Below are 18058 nucleotides of genomic sequence, written 5' to 3' on the forward strand. Positions count from 1 at the left end.
GAATGTGCAATATCTTGCACGCGGGGTGTAAGGAGGATATACCAGGCGCGCAAAATAATTGCAACACGAATGATATTTCCTCATAGCCATGAACAGCAACTGCATACTTTCTTTATGACAGACATCCGCGTATCCTTTATATTCAAAGAAATCAAAGCTAACCCAAAATCCCGGATAAATTACGAAGTTTTGTATTGAGATTTGAATTGTAGGTTTTCTGGTTATATTATGTTAGCATTAAGAATTTTTGTGTTTTTGTTCATTAGTATGTTTTGTTTTAATAATAGTTTTTCTAGCATGAGGAGCTAGATCCCTCCTCCTCCTACTTACGTAAGCACAACTGTACACAGTTGTACATTTTGTTAAAAGGATAAGCATGTACCCCATGCAGGATGCATGTGACCAGCCTTCTCAAAGCATCACTGCTTAAGGGGGCTGGAAAATTTCGTACAGCCGGCTGCAAATTAAGCAGGTCAGCATTGCGCCAAGCCCAGCACATGAAAGAAAACACAGCGCGCTGACGCAGTCACGAAATGCTTTCGCCCGCGGCCGCACTGTTCAATAGCACCCCAAACCGAATGCATTGAAAAGGCAAGGTTCTCGCACATGGGCGAAGACAAACGCAAGCGAAACGAAGAAACTTGTACAGCAGACACGCAACTACACCGCGACCGCAACTTTGAGCCCAGCGGACTGGCCGCGCACGCCGTCAACGCTGCCGCCGGAGCTACCGCCGTAGCCGCCGCCGCAGCCGCCGACACAGCGCAACTCGCGACCGGAGCACCCTCTCAGCACCTAGGGTAAAGTCGCGCCCCGCTTTGGAAGGCACAGTTCCGAAACTGAAAAAGTATCTATAAACGTTGCTTCCCAGGGCGTTCGGCACGCACCTCGTGGGTGAGCTCGACGAGCAGGCGCTTCTGGTGCTCCAGGTCCGTGTTGGAGGCGAGCGAGGCCAGCACCGAGGTGGTCACCGCAGCCGGGTTGGCGCCCGCCGAGATGCGCTCAATCAGCTCGCTCACCGCCTGGCCCGACACCCGGGGAGGGGGAGGGGGTGGCGGAGGGGGAGGGGGCTCCGTCCCTATGCCCACCTGCACACCCACACACGGCAGGGATGAGTGCACTGCCGCCACCTGCACGCATGCAGCGCAAATTCTCCCGGGATCAACTTCACACCACGCTCAGAACCATGCAAGAAGTACTCAGGTGAAGACGTTGCGCTTCGAAAATAAAACAACAATGGCTGGCACTACTTCAGGCGCACCATGTCACAAAATGCTGGACCGAATGGAGGGGCGAAAAAACAAAATCTGGGACTGCGACTTGGATGCACATAGTGAAAACTGACTGAATAAAATATAATACTTTTCAATTCGGATATCTTTGCTTTCGTGGAAACCATAGCTACAAAAAAAGAAAAAAGAATGATAACTCAGGCAGCTAGCACAAAACACAACCCAGTGGTTAATGAAATTAAATACAAAAAAAATAGACAGAACTAGAGGAGATGGTAAAGCAATGGAACAAAAACTTTGGCATAGTTCTTACCAGTCACTGAAAAAGCTCATGGTAGGCTGGTTCGATCGATACAAGCCAGCTTCTTTCCAGCTTATGCCGTTTACACAAGCAGTGTTCTACTTCAGCTAACTTACATTATAGTTAGATCATACTTGTTTTGTGCAAAGCTTGCACATGTAAGGCGCTTTTTATGCAGCTTCGGCGTTGTGCGAGAAAGCCAACCCAACAAAGGGGCATGTCGTGCGGCAAAGCCAACTTTTATGACTGCATTTCTTGATAAATTCAAATGGTGAGACTAGGGGCAATCGATCCAAACAGCATACAGTATTTACTAAGTACAGGAATCCTTCGTTATAACGAAATCAGCGGGACGGCGAAAAATTTCGTTATAAGCGGTACTTCGATATAAGCGACCACTCGAGAAAAGCTAAGGTAGATAAACCAGGAGGAATCAAAACACAATGTATTCAGGTGCAAAAAAGGCAGTGAGCTCTGGCTGTTTCACGTTCTTGCAGAGCGCGAGCGACCCCTCCTCAAATCTGACCAAACAGTGACTGGCGTCCGAACCCCTCGCAGACTGCAGAGTGAACGAGGAGGAGAAGGCAGTGGCCACTTTTATACGGAGGGGGGTTGGTGCGGGCGGCACAAAACAGGTTGTTTCTGTTGAGCTCACAAAACATTAACCGCTCTTGGCGGGTACACAGCGCAGCCATGAAAACTGACCGGTTTTGCGCAAGGTTTTGCATGATCACTGGGAAATTCTTTCCCGAGGTGTGCGGCCGTGAATTTTGCAAAACAAGAGTTTTCCGGTGCCCCGCTGTCGACAACACCACTTCACGTGTTAGTGCTTGCACACCGTTGCGTCCACGCCATTGACCGATGTGTAGGAGCAAAATTCAGTGACCCTGCCACGCATTTAAACTGTTTGTCTAAAGTCGGATGATGCAGCGAATTGAGCATGACCGGCTCGAGAAAATCGCCGGTGAAAGACCAGGTTGCGTTGACTCGCCATGTCGACCGCCTGACTCGCCGCTTGGTCGCTGCCGCTCGGCGACGACTACGCTCGCCACTTGGCTCTAAGCGGGTCGAGTAATGCGGCCTAACATGCATGCGTTTGGGCTGGGACAGGAAGAAACTTCGAGTAAAGCGATTTTGTTATAACGAGGGATTACTGTACTTGAAGCTCTGAACATTCGCACAGCTCTAGTAATTAAGCGTGGCCAACACATGTGAACCACAGATGGATCAAAGGAGCACCAACAAGTTTTGAGTATACATGGAGTGCCCACCAAAGAAAGGTGTGCAACAAAAACCGTGCACTGCACCCTCAGCCCTGCTCCCATGCACGCCAGTTTCAAGCTCGTCTTCCCGCTGCATTCGGCCAGGCAGTGAGGGTGCCTGTGTGGCAGCACGGTCTCCCCCGGGCACTGGTCGGCCGCGCCCACCCACCTCGTTCTCCTCGGGGTCGTAGGGCACGTCCTCGTCGTCCGCGACCGGCGTCCCACCCCCTGCCGCGTGGTGCCCCGCTTGCCGCGGCCGCTTCTCCAGGGGCGGGGTGTACGAGGGCTCGTAGGGCTCGTCGTCGTCCGAGTGGCCGCCCCCGGACGAGGTGGTCTCCGGCATGGGGGGCGTCATGGACACGGCCTCCGACCACGACGACGAGGACCTGCACGGGCGACAGCTCAGTCGGCCGTCCCACCCCTGCGGCCTGCCAGGCACAGTGGCACCATACTCACTTGGTGGCCTTGCCCGTGGAGGACGCCTTGGGCCGGTTCTTGTGCCGCACTATGATGCCCAGCAGCATGTGAGGCCGGCCGGACACCAGGCCTGCGAGGACCCCCCACATGAGCACGTACAAACCTTTAGCTGCACGTGACAGCTCGGCATGCCATCAACACCCGCGTCTGGACACATCGAGTGGGCGCTGGATACGTGGCTGCGAGTTTCTCACTTGGGACAGAAATGATCGCCTGCACGCTGCTTCACCACAGCAGCTGTCATGTGACAAGGGCACGCAATGCACACCAGGCTGCCTTTACCTCCTCATCGGTGTGCCTTGCCTGCACTGGAGCCCCCATTGCAGTGAAAGCATTCCTTGAAACTGGAGCCTGCCTGGCTATGTTACACCAGGCCACAGTGGTGTTACAGCATTGAAAATCTCACCCGGCCCCAACATACACTTGTACTTGTTAATTTTCCTTTTCTGTTAGCTGGAAATGCTGATCCTGCATAGCAAAAAATGTCCTTGGAGCCAGTGCTGCTAATGTCATCCAAAAAGTCGCGTGTAGAATTGCCCAAATACCCAAAAATGTGGTGTTTCCGCAATGCTGTTGCGTGCAGTGTCAACACCATCTCGGTAAAATTTAGGGGGGGGGGAGGAAGAGAGAGAGAGAGAGAGAGAGAGAGAGAGAGAGAGAGAGAGAGAGAGAGAGAGAGAGAGAGAGAGAGAGAGAGGGGGGGGGGAGAGGGGGGAGAGGGAGAGAGAGAGAGAGGGAGAGGGAGAGGGGGGGATTCTATTTACTGCTCAGCAGATCGTGCCAGCTCTCGGAAAGCGTCAAATTTGAAAGAGAAAACGTCCAAATTTGAACTTGAAAGCGCCGATTGTACACAATCAATTTGAATAGGCGTGGCCAGGAAGTGTTAAAACCCGAAGGCAAAACACCTAACAGCAGTCATGAGCCATTCATGATGGCTGCAAGCAGCTGATACAGTACCTAACCACTAACTAGAAAGGTAGAGTCACCCACTTCTGGCTGCAGTGCCACAACTTGCTGCTATTTGCCGAGGTTCACCACCACTAGCGAGCTCCCAAGCGAGTTGTCGTCAAGCAAGTGTACACAAAAGTCCTTTGCACTGTTGGTGAGCTCAGCTGCATGGCTGCAGGGTAGCTGTGTTGTGCAATTGTCACACAGGTGCCGTACGTCTCCTATATCGTGGAATCACTCTGCAAAACAGTGTTTGATGCCGAGTAAGGCGTTGCTCCTTGCAGGAATCAGCGATTGCATTCTGCATTACTTGAATGCCTCATTTGGGGTTTTGGGGACTGCTGTAAAGGTATCCACCTGAATTTTCAGCCCAGAAACTAAAAACGGCTGCTGCAAGATGGCGCCACTAGTGCGCTGCCCATTTCCCAAGATACCCACCCAGGTCAGTCAGTGCAAGCGGCCCACGTGCTTCCAGAGCTAGAGCTGGCCTCGTGCACAGGCCCCGACTCCTACAGTGCCAGCTGGGGCCAATGCTTGGCCGAAACCCCAACTGGCCACCAACAGAAAGGAGAGCGAGAGAGAGCAGGCACCCACCGGGCCCGTCGAAGGGCATGAGCACAGTGGGCACGGGCGCGTGGGCGGCCAGGGGCAGGATGTAGAAGTCCTTGAGCCGGCGCGAGAGGCCCCCCACCACCCCGCACCGCTTGCGCGAGTTCAGGTACGAGTAGAGCTCCCGGTACGGGCGCCGCTCCTCCTCGTTGGCCGGCTGGAAGCGCACCACCAGCAGCTCCTGCAATCACCATCGTGGTGGGAGGCAAGGAGGGGAACGCTTGTCACCGACAGCACGTCGACTGCGGGCTCCAATGAACTAGTCAACTCTGACACGTGCCAAAGAATCTCAGGCACAATATCATGCATCTGTGTCCATCAAAATAACAACTGCTCTGTAGCGTTTTTGAGCTTTTACACAGTCCAGGAATTTATTTTAAATTTTTTAATAGTGCCATATGGTTCAAAGTTGAATCAAAGTAGGTGTTACTCACTACGATATTTGCAAATTCTGAAAATTCACACACCACTAGGAAAAGCCTGCGGCCATGACATTAGTGGACTTCCTGGGACTGACATGTTTACGTTTATGACATTTCTTTTATCAGGCAGTTGACTACTAATCATGACATTTTGGGTACGATTTTTTGCGGTGATGAGCACCTCTGAAAAACTAGTAAAAAAAAAGTGATTATGCCAGCATGTCATTTTGAAAAAGTAGGTACTCCCAGTCGTTTGAATAGTCTACACTCGTTACAGCGGATCTGCCAACAACGGACTTCCAGTTACAACCGACCATTTCTGTTGGTTTGGTGCCCATGCATTTTAAGTGGAGTTCACTGCGCACATGACGGACCCGGCTATAGCACATTATCAGCTACAACAGACTACATTTTCGGTGAAAATTGCTCCGGCTGAATGATAATAGTGGACTTCCGCAGTGCTGACACCTGATGTGCTTTTTCTTTATTTTGGCGAGGGGCCAGTCCAACTGGTTCACCTTTCGATTTCATGGCTACGATCCTTCATCAGATTATTTCCAATCAGCTGTTTTACTGACCACACTAAGATCATTAAAACTGCGGAAGCTGCCTGGGGGATATGTCAGGCAGCAATCTGAATTGTCAAATGAACGGTTTCGGGTAAACCAGCCTCGTCACTAAGGGTTTGAAAAGAGGCTGCTGGCCTTGACTGATTTTTATAACTGTTCAGTAGTTGCTCCTAGTTATATTCTCGTTTTATCTGCTCAGCTTAGCATGCATTCCTGTGTACTCGGCCACATGTGCTAGGCCTCTGCCGAGTGCCGGTGCTAAGCTTCAAAAACAGCATTACGCGATTCTTCCACCCCGCCTGAACACTGTGCAGAGATGCTGCAGGCGTGTAGACAGTACGAATTGTCTGTAGCATTTATACGCAACATTGGTCTAAGTTCCCACTTTATGCTCACTTTATCCCACTTTATCCCGCCCCCTTCGGATACTGCATACTTTGGATACAGCGGGCATTTTTTTCGGTTTACGAGGGTCCGCTGTAGCGGGCATATACTGTAGTTTGTTAATCCTTTGGTTCTAACATGCATGTAGTCTTGGTGGGAGCCCGTAGTAGTTGGGGGCATACACCTGCGTGCAACCATGTAGCCCCCTGCCCTCCCTGCATACGCCAAGACCCACAATGCCCACCCGGCCACCCACCTTGTTGCCGGACTGCTTGATCTTGCTGAGGTAGTCCCAGACCTGGTCAGGGATGATGCGGCCGCAGACGTTGATCGTGTCCGGGATGTCCTGCTTGTCGGCCCCCCAGCACACAAACACACTGTCAGCACAAACGCAAAGGGGGCGAACAACAAGCACGGCCTGTGGCCGCTAGTCCGGGGCCGACAACAGAGAAGGCCAACGGGCGAGAAAACTGTGTCGTGGCTGGAGCCAACAGACCTTGAGCTTGAATCAATCAGCTGAGCCTTACCGCTTGCACCACAATGCCCACCCCTGAACGCAACGCACCCGAAGAGAGCGAAAGCCAAGGCAGAGCAGCCCCCCTACCTGTGAGAGGAAGTCGGTGGGGCCGGAGACCTTGTAGGCGGCCGTGACAAACTTGGACACCTCCTGCATGCTGATGAAGCCCTTCCACACCGACTGCGCCTGCGGCTGCTTCCCGCCTGCCTTGCCCCCGCCCACAGAGGAGGAGTCCGGCGAGGAACTGCAAAGGGGAGCTCTGCTGTGGACCCACTGACAAAGGCACCACGTGGTGCTCTTCCACACTTTGGCACGCTCAATTTGCACCCCCACTATGTGCAGGTCCAAGCAGTTTTTCACCAAAATCAGGTCCACTTACAAGTGTACACAGTCTAGGCACATCACTGCAGATCTGGCAATAACAGACTTCCCGTTTCAGCTGACCATTTCTTTTGGTTTGCAGGCCATCGCCTACAACACACTCAAGGTTCGTTAAAAATTGTTTGCACTGAATGCCAATAGCGGACTTCTGTGGTGCCGACACCCACTATGCCTTTTCGTTGTTGCTTGTTTTGGAGAGGCAACATTGTCGGCATAGAACGGTTGCTAATACAGTTGAGCCAAACCAGTGCCAGTGGCAGGATAGCAGATTTCCCTGCCGGATAAACTAGGCATGATTAATACCGCCAAACATGGCAAAAAACAGGTGAACATTGCCAGATGAATGGGTGGTCCTGTCTAAGCAGACGGTCAACTCGACCCCAAACAAACAAGGATGCCACGAAAAGACGTGACGACTCTGGTGAGATTGAAGAACATCACTTTTGAATATGCTAAGACGTGCACCTGGAGGTCGAGTATGCCTTCATCGCACATCTTTTTACTTAACAAAGAGGTCAGGTTCAGTGAACTTCGGCGTTTATCACTCCCACCCATGCATCGTTCTCGTTACGTTTCAATGAAAAAGGTAAGAACTGCCTCAAGCAGAAAGATGGTTCGTGCCCATCGTGTGCAATCTGTCGCTGGCTGCGTGGAGTCCACCTGGTCCAACTTTTGGTATCACAGCCACTTTGCATGAGATTATTCCGTATCAGCTCTTGTGATGACCAGCATGTGATCATTAAGAAACGTGCAGCCACCTTGGGCAACAGCAGGCAGCAATCTGAAGTGTTTGATGAATGGTTTCGGGTAAACCTATGTCACCAGCAGGTGTTTGAAAGGCCCTTGGCGGGTTCTGCTGGCCACGACCGACTTTTATTGCTGGTTAGTAGTTGCTCTTGGTTTATTTGCCCAGCTTAGTGGGCAAGCGCATGTGCTAGGCCATTTTTAAGCTCCAGTGCTACGCTTTGAAAACAGCATTGAGCGATTATTTTCCTGTGCGTGAATGCTGTGCAGAGATTCTGCAGGCGTGTAGCAATTGCTGTAGCAAAAGCTACATGCCTGCTGTAGCATTGCCTGCGATACTGGTCAAATTGCCTGTAGCATTTACATGCGATACTGGTCAAAGTTCCCACTTCACGCTGATATACCCTCCTCATCCGGATAGTGCATACTTCGGATAGAGCACACTTTTATCCAGAGAAGAGGGTCCGCTGTAATGGGCACGGACTACACAGCCACGACCACCACCACCCACCCGATGGAGACGGTGGAGCTGGGCTCGAGGTCGGAGGAGTCCTCGCGGGGCCTCCGGGGCCTCTTGGCGGGGGGCGGGGGCGTGCCCCCTCGGCCCCGCGCTGGCGGCGGGGGCGGAGGGGAGGCGGACGAGGAGGACGACGACAGCTCCTCCATGGGCGTCGGCAGGCTCCCCACGCCGCCACCACTGCTCGGCTGCGGGGTCAGGCTCGCCGAGGACGACCTGCGCGGACCCATGCGTCTGTGGCCCTCTTCTCTAATTCCCACCGGAAAGCTCACTGTGAATGAAGGGTGCTTCGGTGTGAGCCTGCAATGGCGTTGCTGCTCTCCCCGCCCCCTCACCATCCACCACTCCTGCCCATTTCTGTTGACAGCAGATACGCATGACGCAGTGCTACACTCAGACCCCTGCAACGGCCTCCGTCATACGAAGAAACCCACACCTGATAAGGTAGTGCTCGGGCATCAAGCGTGTCAGTGTCAGTGCAATGCCAGACGTTGCACCTTCCGACCGCGCAACGTCCAACTGAGTGGCCCCTGCACGGCACTGTTTGTGCAACTGTTTCTACAGTGACCCCCTACTGCGTGCCCCTGCTGCAGTAGGAAACACCCTTGCAAACACTTCTTTAAGCCCCACAAAGGGCACGAGTGTGCAATGTATACCAGCCTGGTCATATGCCGAAAATGGGCCCCCATTAAAGGGACACTAAGCGCTGCATATTTTGTTTCAACTGAAAGATTATACATTCCATAGCTCTCCCGACTTCTGTTCAATGAGCAACGATGCGTTGTTTGCTGAGCAAACAAAGCCGCCATTTCCCTCACCCGCTTCCCTCTCACTTTTTTCGCGACGTAGCCATTGCGTCACCACAAAACAAGGGCAAGGACCCGGTGCGGTCTAGAGCGCAAACGCTGGCATCAGTAGCTTTTACGTCTCCAAGCCATGGCTGACAAGAGCAACGTTTTTCTGGCCAAGGCGGCTGGCTTGAACTTGTATGATTTTTCACCAAAAGAATGATAAATGCAGTTAGATGCTCGAGTGAACACCTACTCCGGCATCCCAGATCCCATCAAACTGGCTGTGAGCATGGAGGGCTGCGGTGAAGCCATTTTTGAAAAAAAAAAACACGGGCCATTTTGAATATCAAGCACAGTGTCCTGGGCTCCTGGCTGGCACTGTTGAGGATGGCGCCTTCACTTCACCTCGTCTGGTGATCACAGCCATCTCGTATTACCTTCTCTCGCACGGTGTGAACCTAGTGTGAAATAAACTCTCTCCGCAGCAGCTGTGTCGAGTGGTCGTCGTTGCACGCGCTCCCCCTGGCTCAACCATAACAAGAACAGAACAACGCATGTTATCAGCGGCAGCTCAAGGCCAACGGGAAAGCACAAGGGCGAATCAGTCAGCTAACCACTTGCAGTGAGTTCACTTCACGGGCGATTATGTTCGAACCGGGCGCGCGTTAAATGAGCCACGAAGACAAAACACAAGTTTGGTTCATTCAAGAGACGGCCTCGTTAGAATCATACTGACACCAGTTTTAATGCAAACTTCGTTCAAATAAGCTATATAATTAGGAAAAAAGGGAATGGCGATGCGACCCACTTGCTCATTTCCCGCAACTGAACCTATGATGTCATTCGAGCCTGCTCTGCGATTGGCGGAGGCCGGCAAAAGCAAACGAAAATTAGGCCGAGCTTATAAGCTTGCAGAACGACCTGTTTGTGCTTAAATTTAGGGCACACTCTTTTTAAAGCAACAAGAATGGTGGGACAAACAGTGGAAGTTACGAAAGCACATGTAAACATATGCTGCATACTGCTATTGGTGCTGCGCGCCCTATGCTTGGTTTAGCTGCACAGCACCGCAGGGCTTTGGGGTTGCCTCAGACAACACTGGCCGATTGACGCAAGCAAACGGTGTCTTATGTGAACATATTTGCCGAGCGAGCACTGTTTCACGAAACGATTATTTTCTCCCAGAACAAAAACAAGCCAGGTTTAAATACAGTCAAAAACAAACCAAAGGCAGAAAACGCTTGCCGCGGTATGGTGGCACCATCTAGGTTGCAGTAGAATACCTCGACGCAGTACTGCCGTACAGGGTAGGACACCCTTTGAACGGTCCCGTGCCGCTGCAGCTGCAATTGGGTCAACGTGCTCAACGCATTGTTCTTTTCATTTCCCACGAGAACCAGCAACGCGAAACACGTAAGATGATTCAAACTTCGGCAGTAAACTGCGTTGCAGCGATAATTTTAGCGCGGTTTTGATGCAGTGACTTGCTTCGGCGGCGCCAGCGTATACGTGTCTCTACCCTGTACGGCGGATGCGTGAATGAAGGTACTCTAGGCTGAAGAGCAATCGGTTCCTGTGATGTCATTGCAGACCACGAAAACACACGATTTAGCAGGAAAATCAAAATTTGAACTTAAATTGAATAGTTTCTCAGTGAATAAAGCATCGTTTGTATCCGGACGATCGCTGGGGGCACTATAAAACACGAAATCTTTCGAATAAAACAAACTTGTATTTTGTCTTCATGGCTCCTTAAAGGGGTATTCACACGACGGGCTCCTAGGAGTGCACGCCACGTGACCCCTACGTCCCGGTTTCTCTCCGGTGCACCACTCCGATCGGAGGTCGGAGGTTTTGCTCACAAGCTACAAACGATCCGACGCTTCGCGGCAGAGGTGGCAGGATTTCGTCTGCTCGTCGGGCAGCTAGTTGCGACTCAAGATCTAGAGCGGTTGCAGGCACTCTATTTTTTTTTTGCTTCTTATTACACTGAACGTAAAAATGCGCCGCACACACGACAGGCGCACTGAGCGAGCCGCGTATACCACCAGCACGGTCGCTGGGCGAGCGGTGGCTGCGGCTGCAAAGTGGCGCAGGCAGCTCGAGCGAAAGCTTGTTATCGCTCCCCAAGGCGCAAACAAAGCTGCGCATACGAGAAAGGGGTAATAATGTAATGGGAAATTTCATTAGAAATCGTCACCTGCGCCACTTGCGAGAGTGGCAATCAAATATTCGTCACACTGTTAAGCCCAACATCTGTATGTGGGCCCGTAGGCGGACCGGCCAGCTGCTCCTAGCGCGCGTATCCACACCCACTGCCTCGCGCGTCACGCGCTGTTCTCTACCCGCGGCAGCACCTGCATCGCGCCCACGGTCAATTTTTGGGCGGCTGACAAGATCAGTACGTAGGGGCTTTAGCAGAAATTGCCGTCGTAGCGGAATCGGCGGTGCTACGGCAGCTATGCTTTAGAGATAAGCGACTGCAAACAGTGATGTCCGTCCAACAGTCGCATCCTCCGTGTGAGCGAAGGAGCTGGCCGAGCGAAAGTCCGCCTGCGGTGACGTCACGACCTCCCTTGGATTTCTCCGCTGAAAGGCTCCGTCGTGTGAATACCACTTTACCGATAGCAACATTTGAAATAAAGTGTTACTCCTCCTCCTCACCTGCGCACAGAGAACAGGAGATTAGAATTACCTCCAGTGCATCTTGTTCGTTTTGCCGCTTGTAATGAAGAGACTTCAGCTGCTTCCTGCCGGGTATATTGCTTACAGAAACTCTGGCGCTGACCATCGTAAGCTATTGACTGCGCTAATTGCGCACGAATGCTTCTCGAAAAAGAAACTGAAAGCATGATGGCTGACTGAATAGTGGGGGATGCAGCTGACCTCGCAGTGTATAAAAGGTGTAGTCTCTGATTTTTAGATACGATGAGCTGATGGAAAGTTTCTTTTTTTTTTTTACATTTATTTCACGCGCCCAACCACTTCGGAACTGTTTATTTCAGGAAACTGTCAACAGATGCTTCTCCAATGAGCTCGTTTCCTGCCTGCTAAACAACTTCTACCGTATTTATTCGATTATAACGCGGTCACGATTGTAAGGCGAGAGTGCTGTTTGGAGGGTAAAAAAAATCACCATATATAGATACTGAGCCTCAAATAGAAGGCGGGGTATGACTTTGAGACTATGGATGTTGGAAACAACCTCACCTTGATATTCGAATAAATATGGTAGTTGCGAGATTGGTGTATTTAGATTCTCAGAGCTGTAGTCTGTTGATACAAGCCTACTTGTTTCCACCCTTCAGTGTCCCCTGAACGCATCACTTCCCTCCTCCACCCAACCAGTTTTTTTCCTCCTCCCCATGTAGGAAATGCCCACTGTACACGACCCTTTGCACAATTAGACCCAGGAACTGAGGTTACCAATACTGAATTTTTCAGCCACAATGTAATGCTTCACTCTGGATGTAAAACATCCGAAATGAAATAGTAGGCATAAATGTGCGCCCTTTATGAACACCATGCCCAAGCATTTTATGCAGTGTGCTTGAGCGTCCGAGTGTCTGCAGTGCAGATGCTCCACGCATAGTGCCGACACTTTCCTCTGTACAAATGGCGATTTCTGCTTCCAAAGCGAATACTACTTTGCTTCTCAAACAGAGGACTGGTTGGAAAAGCGCCCCTGTACTTCGTACAGATGGCTAACCAGTGAAGCTGTCACACGCGGCCAGTGCTCACCCCCGTGTTTCGCTGCCTGCAATGCATAGCTCCTCGTTACGGGAGTTGGTAGACGCGAGGCTTTTTTCACGCATGCGCTTGGGGTGGGAGCCAGGGCATTCAGCACTATTATCGCGACGGCCCACATAGGAAGAGGTGCAGGCGTGGTCCTCATTCCCCCCCCCAGCTGTACTCACCGCCGAGATGGTGGGGGGGAAGGCGTCAGGCTCTCCTCGGGAGGAGGGGCAATCTGCAACACAGGGAGGGAGGGAGGGAGGAGGGGCGTCACAAAAGCCTCCAGTAGCCACCTCTGACTGACCTCTGAGGGTCAGTCTGACAAGACCCACACACCTGCTCCCCGCTGCCGAAAATGCAGCCTCTCAAACGGGAGACTCTGAACGCTTCTTCAATCAACTGCACTTTCAGATAATTAAGGATGGAGCCCCAATGTACCCGGCCACCTTTGCTGGGCCCACTGTGAAACCACACACAACAAAGGAGAACGCAGTGTCGCAACTGCCGAGCGAGAGTGATCAGATAGCACGAGAGCATTCTTTCCAGGGCCGTATACCATACGCATGCTTGTCTTGGAGGTCCTAGAGTTTCTTGTTAAGTGCCCCATGCGTGCCTACGAAGCACATTGTGTCATGCATTATGGCTGGACGGTTTTCAGGGGGATTCGTAAGGCCCTTCGTGCCCCTCTGGTTGTCTCGTCATCTGTTACAAACCCCCAACAGAGGCTGGGGAGGTTGCGAGAGCGCGTCCGACTCGCCTTTCCCGTGCAGATCTTGCAGTTGAGGTCGAAGAGGTGCGACCGGTGGCCGTCCGTGGTGTCCCTGCCCGACCGCTCGGCCGCCGCCTCCAGTGCGGCCGCCGTGCTGCCGCTGGAGCTGACCACGCTGGGGACGCGTGGCACCACCGGGGGGGCCTCGGGGTGCTCGGGCAGGGCCTTCTCCTCCGCCTTCTGCCACCACACGGGAGAGAAGAGGGCGCTCGCACTTTCACCAAGACGCCAGAGGGGAGGCTTCACGTTACAAAAGAGACCACTGCCACCACTTCTCTGGCACAACCCCTTGTGCATGTGCGGAACACCGGCTGGCTGGGCTATCACAGCTGGCAGAGTGCACGCAGCGAGCTACTGCATGGATCACAGCTCAAGCAATAATGGTGGGCAGTGCGGAGCGATGGCAAACACTGGCTGCAGATCACTTTGAAATGGGTAGGCCACACATCCCAACAACTGTCGGAACGACGATGGAGGAATGTGAAGCCTTTTCTTATCGGGACGGTTTCCTGCGCTACAAGTGTGCTAGTCTCTTTACCGATACAGGCGTTCCAGGACTACCCCCCAGCGTTCAGCCATCACCATCATCATCGTCAGACGGAGGGGTGAATTTTCCATTTACTTCTGCACATCCGTGCACCCATCTCCAAATCCAGACTGCTCCAACCGTGCCAGAATGGTGCAACTGGTAGACGCCGGCTTCATAACGCACATGACCCAGGTTTGACGCCGACCACGGGAAGCAGTAAATTTTTCTTCACTTCACCCACAATCATCATCGGATGAAGTTGGGCTTCCTGCACTGCATTTCGGGTGGAATACAGAGGACATCAGTGACAGGCTGAAATCTTTGCTCTAAAACACCACCTTCACGTCAAAGCTTCGCTGGTCAAGGGGGACTCACCTGGTCACATTTCTACGGGACTTGCTAATTCACGACCCACGGGCTGAAAACCGATCGTGCACCATCACGGAGAAAAGTTTTACACGTCCATGAAAATGTTCCTAACGGCCTAGTTTGCTTGTATGAGAAATATGTAACTTTTTAACCGAAATAAAAATCAAACAAGGAACACATTTTAGTTTGCTAGTTTTCACTGCATGGTGCTAGCTGTGTGGTAAGCGAGACTTTTGTCTCCTTATTTCAGTACAGAGATAATGTATTTCTAAAAGAAGCAAACTAGGCCGTTAGGAACATTTTCACGGACATGTAAAACTTTTCTTCGTGTTGGTGCACGATCGGTTTTCAGCCCGTGGGTCGTGAATTAGCAAGTCCCTTAGAAATGTGACCAGGTGAGTCCCCCTTCACCATCTGTACAAAGTGCACACGGGTACATTTTTTATTTTCTGCAATACTGTTCGTGCCAATGATACCTACGGCTGCGATAACTAGAGACCGGGTTTTAGGCGAATGCCTGTTTTGTTCCTTGCACTCCTATCAGCCCTTTTTGATATACGTGCATGAATTGTTTTGCTTTCCTCTTATTTGTGATGCTTTTTCTCTTATGCCGTTACGTGTTTTCACTGTATGCTGCTGAAAACTTGAATGCGTAATAATGTACTTCACTCAAGGGGGGGGAGGCATGAGCTAGTCAAGTTGTTCGTACAGCATTTTTTCCTTGGCTCCCTTATCTCGAAGGACAGAAAATAAAGGTATTATTAGTGTTACTATTAAATAGAGGTTAAGAAGGGCTATTGTGGAGTTTTTATATGCCTATAAATGCCTATTTTGGTGTCTGTGCCTAAAAGTCTTTTAATGCCTATTTTCAAAATCAGCGGATAAATGAACACAATTTAGCCTCAAATATCATTTATTTTCGAGTGTAGCTTGAGATGGTTATTTGCTCATTATAGCCATTGTTTCCTTACAGCTCGTCTCGTTATAACGACGCTTAAGGGGGGACACTCCTCTTAAAACTATTTCTTTTAATTTTTAAGTAAACTCTGTGAAACTTGTCAGTCTTGCTGCTTTTCCCGCACTGATTTCAAATATGGAATTATTTTTTTTTGTTGGTCAATTAGGTCCCGAGATAATTAGAGGTAATTAATCATTTTTGGAGGAACAATAGACAAAACTGTGTTGGTAAGAAAACTGTAGTCTTTACATTTTCCAACACTATGAACCCTGGTGAGTGCAATAAGACAATCAGTTTTTTTATGCATCGCTTGGAACTAATTTTACAGCTCATTAAACTTCAGTGTTTGAGGTTGGCACTCAAAATGGCTCCTTGCCAGTGTTGCCAGCAAGGTTTAATTAGCTGTAATGCCAGCAAGGTTTAATTAGCTGTAAAATTAGTTCCAAGCGATGCATAAAAAAACTGATTGTCTTATTGCACTCACCAGGGTTCATAGTGTTGGAAAATGTAAAGATTACAGTTTTCTGACCAACACAGTTTTGTCTATTGTTCCTCCAAAAATGATTAATTACCTCTAATTATCTCGGGACCTAATTGACCAACAAAAAAAATAATTCTATATTTGAAATCAGTGCGGGAAAAGCAGCAAGACTGACAAGTTTCACAAAGTTTACTCAAAAATTAAAAAAGTTTTTTTAAGAGCAGTGTCCCCCCTTAACTGTAGTGTGATACCTCTTACAGTGCAGATTTCTGTGGATCCTGCGAAATGCGTTATAGCCTGTATTCAATGGCTAGGCATGCATATAGGCAACCACGTCAGCGTGCCGTCACTGGTTACGTCGGGCTCCACGGGATGGCGGTACTTGTCCGTGCTAAGCGCATGATATGAGTTGGACATTCCAAGCTCTAGCCTGCCGAACGGAAAGTAATGCCTCGGCTCCAATGTGACTGTGATTAACAACAACTCTGTCGACACCACCATTGAGAATCAGGTTGAAACGGAGCAGACGACGCACGCCGGTGTTGTTTTTTTCTTCTGCGTGCGGCTGCAGTGGCACAAGACGTGCCATGTCCGTGGCGCTTCGGCCATGTCTGTGGCCATTTCGGTGTTGCCGAGCAAAGAAATTGACAGCTAAACTTTTTAAAGAATACCACCTATAAGCGGCCTGCCCTGTAAATAAGGCGAGCGCCACCGTTTGCCCTAAATGCTGTTCACTAAGCATAACCGCCCTTGCTGCTTTCACTCTTCAAGTGAGACACATTCATGTAGGTGCCTCAGTGCGTGCACACAGTGCACTGGTTGATGCATGGGCCCAGACGTTTCCCAGCTGTCGCCCCCGATTACCGGCACCTAGGACAGACTCCCGAGTTGGCCAGGGCCACGCACAGCCCTCGCTACTCCTGCTCTGCGGACGGGCGCACCCACCTCCGAGTGGCCCGGCCCTGAAGAAACCCGCAGGCCCCCTGGCTCCCCGACTGACCTCGAGCAGGCGGAGGTTGTCGTCGTCGATTTCCACCTCGCCCTTGTGGGTCTTCTTGAGGAGCGCGTGCGAGGACACGTTCTGGGCCGCCTCCATCTGCTCCTTCTTGATCATCTCGATCGCCTGGCAGGGGGGGAGGAAACACCGCTCAAGCCTATATGCACGCACGCTCTCCGTCCGACTGGAACGGCAACGAGCGTCCGCGGGGAAATGGAAAGCAGAAGTAGTGCAAGTGGGCTCACGACAGCCAGCCACCTCAGCGGGAGGAAGCCTCCCCCCATTGGCAAGCCACAAAGGGGACGGTCTAAAGGGACACTGAAGGCAGCCAGCAAGTTGGCTCCAAACAAAAGTATGACCTTCCCATAGCCACTTCAGCATTGATTCGGTGCCTAGACGGGCCTTAATTGCTGAGAAATCGCTAGTCAGACGTGACGGAAACAGTGGCTGCAGCCGTTGTTTGCGTCGTGATAAACCGGAAGCAAACAAGGCAGCGGTAATGTATGGCAGTACGGAACATTGTATAGAACGCAATGCTGCCCCGTATGGAGTGGTTTGGCCAGTTTCAGAAATCCCACGTCCTTTGCAGCACTGGGCCACTAGGCACTATGTTCTATCATGGGACCCGTGGTCAGTATTGACGCTTGGTTGAAGAACAAACATACTGTCCTTTCGAGGCCTCACGAATGTTGGCGTCAAACCAACAACTTGTACGTAGCTCGCACACTTCTTCAAAGAGCAGTGCCACCACTTAAGGATGGACGAGTAGCGCCATCCAGCAGCAGCCAGAAAGACGTTGCACGCGCCACCCCTTTCGGAGGAGGTTGCATGGTATAGCCAGTGACAGAGGCACCTGTCTTCACACTTTCGCTATTTTCTATGCATAAGAGTGGCATACTTGTGTTCTTGGCAAGAGCAACTTGCATTTTGACTTCAGTGTCCCTTGAACACGCTGCCGTCCTTTTTTCCATTTGCCTTCAACTCTCCCTGCCTGAAGTTTGAGTGAATTAATGTAACCCCATGCACTGCTATCATACCCCCGCACTTTGAATGGCGTCAGCTGGCT

General features: G+C 51.1%; 1 protein-coding gene across 1 annotated transcript in view; it reads right to left on the reverse strand.

Moving 5' to 3' along the window:
* The window catches only part of LOC144175693 (uncharacterized), a 101344-nt gene that overhangs the window by 11544 nt on the left and 71742 nt on the right, over positions 1 to 18058 (reverse strand). Inside the window, exons 20-29 of the mRNA XM_077704732.1 lie at positions 16996 to 17118; positions 13647 to 13838; positions 13072 to 13124; positions 8358 to 8579; positions 6809 to 6965; positions 6461 to 6553; positions 4815 to 5010; positions 3252 to 3342; positions 2965 to 3181; positions 888 to 1088 (exon numbers count right to left, since the gene is read on the reverse strand). Coding sequence (XP_077560858.1) covers positions 888 to 1088; positions 2965 to 3181; positions 3252 to 3342; positions 4815 to 5010; positions 6461 to 6553; positions 6809 to 6965; positions 8358 to 8579; positions 13072 to 13124; positions 13647 to 13838; positions 16996 to 17118 — 1545 coding nt within the window. The remainder of the gene's footprint in view (positions 1 to 887; positions 1089 to 2964; positions 3182 to 3251; positions 3343 to 4814; positions 5011 to 6460; positions 6554 to 6808; positions 6966 to 8357; positions 8580 to 13071; positions 13125 to 13646; positions 13839 to 16995; positions 17119 to 18058) is intronic.

The sequence above is a fragment of the Haemaphysalis longicornis genome, unplaced genomic scaffold (genome assembly GCF_048455015.1).
Source record: "Haemaphysalis longicornis isolate Haplotype H1 unplaced genomic scaffold, Haemaphysalis longicornis Haplotype H1 scaffold_3, whole genome shotgun sequence".
Classification (NCBI taxonomy): domain Eukaryota; kingdom Metazoa; phylum Arthropoda; class Arachnida; order Ixodida; family Ixodidae; genus Haemaphysalis; species Haemaphysalis longicornis.